The 6609-nt window shown below is 35.4% G+C and overlaps 1 protein-coding gene across 1 annotated transcript; it reads left to right on the top strand.

Moving 5' to 3' along the window:
- Positions 1–706: 706 nt before the first annotated feature.
- Positions 707–3460, top strand: LOC127877262 (ctenidin-3-like). Its single transcript, XM_052422944.1, has 4 exons — positions 707–840; positions 1784–2176; positions 2490–2711; positions 3350–3460. The coding sequence occupies exons 1-3, from the start codon at positions 789–791 to the stop codon at positions 2681–2683; spliced, it is 639 nt and encodes a 212-aa protein (XP_052278904.1). The 5' UTR covers positions 707–788; the 3' UTR covers positions 2684–2711; positions 3350–3460.
- The last annotated feature ends 3149 nt before the right edge of the window (positions 3461–6609 follow it).

Consider the following 6609-nt stretch of genomic DNA (forward strand, 5'->3'; position numbering starts at 1 on the left):
AACTATGAAAATTGATTTCTGAATACAAGTTAGACAAACAAACAGATTTTGTGAGACCCGTGACTATGCTTGCCGCTTCATTTTGTATTTTATTTAACATTTCTTTTTCGTAAAGCGCACATCCATCCCAAACGACACATGCATACTCAAGTAGTGGTCGTATGTGGAAAATATAAATTTGATTAAATGTTTTTCTAGAGACCATGTATTTAATTTTTCGCATAATTCCAAGTATTTTTATGACGATTTTACTATTTAATTTGAACTAATGTTTTCGGATCTAACAAACTAATGAAGCAGCAGAAAATTATAGGTTATCTGTTTTTCATTCATGATAAGTTATTGTTACTTTGGAATAATATCGACATCTATTGAAGACATTTAAATTATAATAGTACAAAAATTTCCGTTTTCGCCCAATGTCTTTCAATATGGCCATGGATTTCGTGTTCTCACATCACGTTTCGCGGTGATTACCTGTCCATCGCTGTTGTTTTTGTTGATTGATTGATCCGAACGCGATTCATACATTTCATTATGTTTACTATGACATTCAATTAACAATTTAACAAAAATATAAAATTATTAAGTGCTGGTTGATTTGAAAGGTTGACATTCGAACTGTGCTTGTAATTCTTGTAAACATCGATATAATACACATTTTTTAAATTGTTGATTGATATCATTTGCGTTGTCATCATCATCTACTCTGCATATCGTCTATATAAGGTGGCTTTATTTCAGGTTGAGGCACATGCAATTCTGTGCATATTACCGAAGACATAGACATGCTCAATATTGCGGCCGTGCTGGTCCTGTGCTGTTTTACAGTCACTCAAGGTTTGTTCGATATTTAACTCGCTTCTGATTTATTCACGAACTGCCTTACAAATCGTTCAATAGTTTACTCACGAATTGTTCGATCACGTACTTACAAATCGTTCCATGATTTCCTCGCGATTTGTTCACTTGATTACTAATCGTACTATGATAACTCAAGAAGTGTTATATTATCTACTTACAATTCGTGCTATCATTTACTCACCAATTGTTATTTCACTTACAGACACATCGGTCTATCGTTTACTCACGGATTGTTTTTTCGCCTAATAACAAATAGTTATATAATTTACCCACGAAGTTTTGTATTTTTTTTATATACCGAAATTAAGAAGATGTATTTGCCTGAAACTGGATAGATATCGGACGATATTTTATTTTATTCTATATATTGAAAATCGGATCGATATCTGGCTTGTGTTAGTAACAATGTCTGCGGATGATAAAAAATATTTGTATAGTGTCTAAATTGAAAAAGTTGAATATTCGGGCGTGTTCAAAGCCACAATTTATTAAACGGTTGCAAAAGAGTATTTAATAAACATAAATGTTCAGTAAACAAACAATCACATAATAATAATGGTAAAGTATGATGCAAGTCAAATTGGTTTTCAACTAAGGCAAGTTAATGGTGTCCAGATTATCGAGCAAAGTTTAGTTTATTTCATGATACATGGTAACAAATTATTACGAAATACAGAAAACCCCGAAACAAAATCAGGTCAGAAATTATTGACCGTTAGTCTTTCATTTAAGGCTAATACCCAATTACCTATACAATATAAAACCAACAATAAGACATACACACATTATTAAAGATGGTGAAACGTTTTATGCAAAGCAAATAATAATACGATCGATAATTGGTTAAGAGTTAATTTATGAACAGTATTACATTGTTGCATATCCACTGATCCTTTTTGATTATTTGTATTGTTTTCAGGTTTTCGATGGCCACCACCGTGCAAAAAGCCACCCTGTAAGCATGGGTACGGTTATGGAGGCGGCGGCATGGGCGGTGGTGGCGGCGGCTGGGGCGGTGGTGGCGGCGGCTGGGGCGGTGGTGGCGGCGGCTGGGGCGGTGGTGGCGGCGGCGACTGGGGCGGTGGTATTGGCGGAGGCATCGGCGGTGGTATTGGCGGAGGCATCGGCGGAGGTGGGATATATGGTGGGATGGACGGCGGAATTTATGGCGGTGGGGCTGGCGGCGGATATGATTATGGGATGAGCGGCGGGTATGGCGGTGGGTCAGGTGGCGGATATGGCGGTGGGTTAGGCGGATATGGCGGTATTGGAGGCGATTACGATGATATGGATGGAGGAGGATATTCCGGGGGTATGTTATAAATAGCTTCTTATTCAATGTAAGAATAACATTTCAATATTCACTCAAAGTATACGAACGTATCAGAATATCATTGCCATTTTATTAGCAAATGCTTTTTGTACAACTTCTTTCATAACATTCAGAATACGAGGGTAAGGTAAAGTAAGGAAAATAATACTATGATACACATTACACAATGTTCCACGCTTGACTAAATAGTTTAATTAATGTAAATATCTTTTTAACCGAGGGTTCTATAAAACACATAACATGTCATATATACGACAAACTGCTACGCTGTACGTTAACATTTCTATTGCAGGTGGTATTATGGGTGGGTCTGGCGGCGGATGGCCTGGGTCTGGCGGCGGATGGCCTGGATCGAGCGGCATATGGCCCCGTCCCAGGACGTGTGAGTGTCGTAGATGGTGCTTCCCCAATGAGCAACGAGTTGGCCGCTGTCAGAAAGGGAACTGCAAGAAGTGCGTGCTGTGCTGCAAGAACAGAAAATATTAAACAAGCTTCGAACTGACAAGGCTAGATTGTGAGATATTTTCTTACCCATCATTTCGTTCAATATTATTTTCGTCTATGTTTTCAAATCTCTTGGAGTATAAATGATTTAAATCACGCATTTGATCGGATGATGCATGTCGGTTTTAAATCACACATTTGTCACAATACTGCATATCGGTTTCGAAGGTGTATGTTGGTTTAACAAATAACAAATCAATCAATTAGCAGTGCTAAACTATACACATGGCAATTAATTTCCCTTTTTTAAGTCTACGGAAATTGAATAAGTGTTTAGTTATGGAACAGTTTACCTGATTTAACGTAATCGCGATTAACAAGAACACATACTTTTGTGTATTCGATCTTAATCTTCCTCACAAATATCGTTCTCGGTTTAAAATAGTGAACCAATTTTAAATAATAGTATATGGAAAAAACACAAACATATTTCATAGCTTTAGAAAAATGGGAGTGAAGTACCTTGTCTGTTTGTATTTGTTTAACAACCAAGCACCTATAGTGTGGTTTTATTAACCATAGACCATAATCAATCCAAAGGTTATTAAGTTAATGGTGACAAACTTGTATTATACCCATCTGAACATTTGCTTGATTTTAAAAGGGAACCATGCCACTGTATGTCAATACTGTATTTGTATTCTTCAGATACAGATGATGACTGCACGGATAGAAAACGGCTGTACTAGATGTGTTATGTTTGGTCTTCCGTAAAATGTAATCGAGCATTTAAAAAATAAATTTACAATTTTATTGAAACTCGGTGTTGATTATTTGCTTAAATGTGCGTTCGTGCGTTCATGCGTGTGTGCGTGCGCGGATGCGTCCGTGTGCGTGTGTGTGTGTGTCAGGTGTCTTCGTTTTATTTTCATTGTTTTGTGAATTTATTGTTCTGGGTAAAAAAAAGCATGTTAAAATGTCCAACCTTATTGAAATAAAAAAAAACATAAATCGACGGCGAACAACAGACTGGAATGAGAAATATTTGCTTAGAGTTTTAATTGCGTTGTCCATCCTGTTCTTGCACATTAACACCTTTTGAATATACAATAATTTAACGTATCTAACATAAATTTGATTTTTTTTCTTTTCTATAAGGCGCTGATATCCGAGCGAAATGGTTGTGTCGTCTGCACTTCAATTACTTCAAGGACATATGCATCTTATTATCAACATCTTATCCAAGTACTGAAAAAAAGATACCGTGACAATATTCAATGTATTCCCCAATACCAAACTCATCGCCACCCCAATAAATATGGTCATATTTTGGTACGATTCTACGCCTCTCACTACCAAGATTCAATAATCGCCACGATCAATGAGATGAACTGCAAAATCAATACTGGAAACAATAAGAGATTTAATTGCGGGACCTTACGTGTGATATATTAGTTACAGAACAATCGCAGTCTAGTACTCGAGTCTTGAATCCTGAACTGCAAAAGAAAATTAAAAAACAATCGGAACCTTTTTCCGAAAATTTTAAGTCTGGAAATCCAGTATATATCACATAATCGAATGATGAAATGCAACAAAATACATGTGTACATCAGTATATGCTTTGATTTGTGTTTAACCCTTTCAGTGCGGGAACCGAATTTTGAAGGCCTTTGCAAACAGTTTGGATCCTGATGAGACGCCACAGAACGTGGCGTCTCATCAGGATCCAAACTGTTTGCTATTCTGATAGTATTCTTTGAAAAAAATCGAAGAAAATGCTAATTTTAGAAATTCAGCAGACGACATTTTAGCAGAAGACAAATTACCCAGCATGCAAAGGGTTAATATGCTAATGAGGATTAGTAGTAAGACTTTATGCTCCACATATTTACAAACAATCTTGGTCGAGATTATCTCTTAAATCTAAGATTGCATTTCCACCGTTCCAGTTGTTGGCCGTTTAATGAAATGTTGTGCTTTTGTTATGGTATGTTCTTAACGAATGATATAATTGGTAATTTGGACAAGTTGTTATCTTTTAGTGCTCATAAAATATCTTTACTGGTACACATTTTTTATAGATAAGGTTGCTGCAAGATGCATCGTCTGTATGTTTGATACACATTGACATTCTGGTTATGGACATACTCTACAGTTGTTCAGTCGGCAGGTTTAAAAAAATAATACATAAGTATTGCAAAACACCATTCTTAATGAATAATACAATGGCTGGTAATTCATAAAATGCGCATGTATGTATATGCACAAATTCAAGCGTACAATATAATTAATCAGTTTAAATTATTTAGTTCCTTATATTAGCGGACAGATACTCGGCTTAAAGTATAACTATTTGTTAGGTACACATGCTTTCGTTTAATGTCATTGTTAGTAAGCATATAATCGTATCCATTTTATTGACGTTAACATCAAGCCTGAATCGTATGAAATCTTATACGCTTATGGATATAAAGGTTATCCATTTTTATAAGGATGGTTTTCTTTAATTTTAATGTATGTTCCGATTTGCAATAAACTGCTAAAATCAAAACTGTAATCGTTTGAGGTTGGTAATGAATCATTTCTCACAGAGCAGTAACGTAAAACGACTGTCGGTTCCTACCACAACTTGCACCAAAAGGTGAACATCGTCAATCATAAATGCTACACTAATCCGTGCTTTCTTATGCATTATACTAGCAGCATGTTGTACTCATTACCAACCAATACAATGCACATTTTTTAACCAAGTCTGTGGGCTGAAGGTATATGTATGTCCTCAACCAACACGTACGAGGTAAATTAACCCATTTTTGCCTAGTGGACTTTCCCATCATTCTAAATTGGATCAATTAATTTCCAAAATTAGGCATGTCCAGTATATGTATTTCTATTTTTAGATTTTTTCTTACAGAAATTCCTTGCAGCAAACAGCGTAGACCCAAATGAGACGCTGCATGATGCGGCGTCTCATTTGGGTCTACGCTGTTTGCATCATGCGGCGTCTCATTTGGGTCTACGATGTTTGCCAAGGCCTTTTTTCTAGACGCTAGGCATAAATGGATTAACTTCTCTAAGCAGATTTGTCATATTCGTCTATTTATACATTCAGTGTGTTTGTTTATCAATTTATTTTTAATCACACTTAGCTAGAATACTACAGTTTACCAAAGTCTATGGTGGTCATTGAGTTGTATCTGCTTCAGTGCTTCATCAAACATTAAATCTATTCCATTGCAATATGCACAAAACTTAAAGGCTAGAAGTGCATTAAAACGTACCTTTATATACTTTGTGCATATGTTTTACTGAATAGAACAGTCATTGCTTCATAAAAGATATTTATATATCAATCGAGTAGACAACTGTTTCTCAGAGATGCACCACTTATCTGTTTAGCAACAACGCTTATAATATACTTGTTTGACGTTGCTCTTTGTGTTTTATTCACATATACCAGTCATCGCGATATATCGAACATAGTATTCTTAATATCAAAACAGTTTACATTCACCAGCATCAGCGTTATTATTAATAGCTCTTACACAATTGCATAAACACGTACCATTAGTACTAAGTAACAATGAAATGTTTTTCAAATATTGGACAGATTAATTTGTTTTATGCTTTCCGGTGGTTTATGTAGAAATATCAGTGAATTAGAACTGTTAATTAACTGTTTCAAACAGTGAAACATATTTGTTAAAAGTATCGATAATTTTCAGTTTAACAGCGAAATTCTCTAGTTAAACTATTTTACAATGTAAATAAACGGTTAAAAAAGCATTACATAAAAAGAAAATTTGTTGGATTCGATGGAATATCGATTTTAATTCACTCGTGATCATAGAAAAAAGTATTTTCACTCGTGGCTGTGCAACTCGTGAACATATTATTTTATATGATTACTCGTGAATCGATTTTCCATCGAATCCAACAAAAATCCTCTATTTAAATGTTCGAGA

This window comes from Dreissena polymorpha, chromosome 4, assembly GCF_020536995.1.
Source record: "Dreissena polymorpha isolate Duluth1 chromosome 4, UMN_Dpol_1.0, whole genome shotgun sequence".
Classification (NCBI taxonomy): domain Eukaryota; kingdom Metazoa; phylum Mollusca; class Bivalvia; order Myida; family Dreissenidae; genus Dreissena; species Dreissena polymorpha.

What these genes read in the sequence shown, in the direction of transcription:
- LOC127877262 (XM_052422944.1), top strand. Translation starts at nt 789, where the DNA reads ATGCTCAATATTGCGGCCGTGCTGGTCCTGTGCTGTTTTACAGTCACT. An exon ending in CTGTTTTACAGTCACTCAAG is followed by an intron (nt 841 to 1,783) that starts GTTTGTTCGATA and finishes TATTGTTTTCAG; the next exon opens with GTTTTCGATGGCCACCACCG. An exon ending in TGGAGGAGGATATTCCGGGG is followed by an intron (nt 2,177 to 2,489) that starts GTATGTTATAAA and finishes TTTCTATTGCAG; the next exon opens with GTGGTATTATGGGTGGGTCT.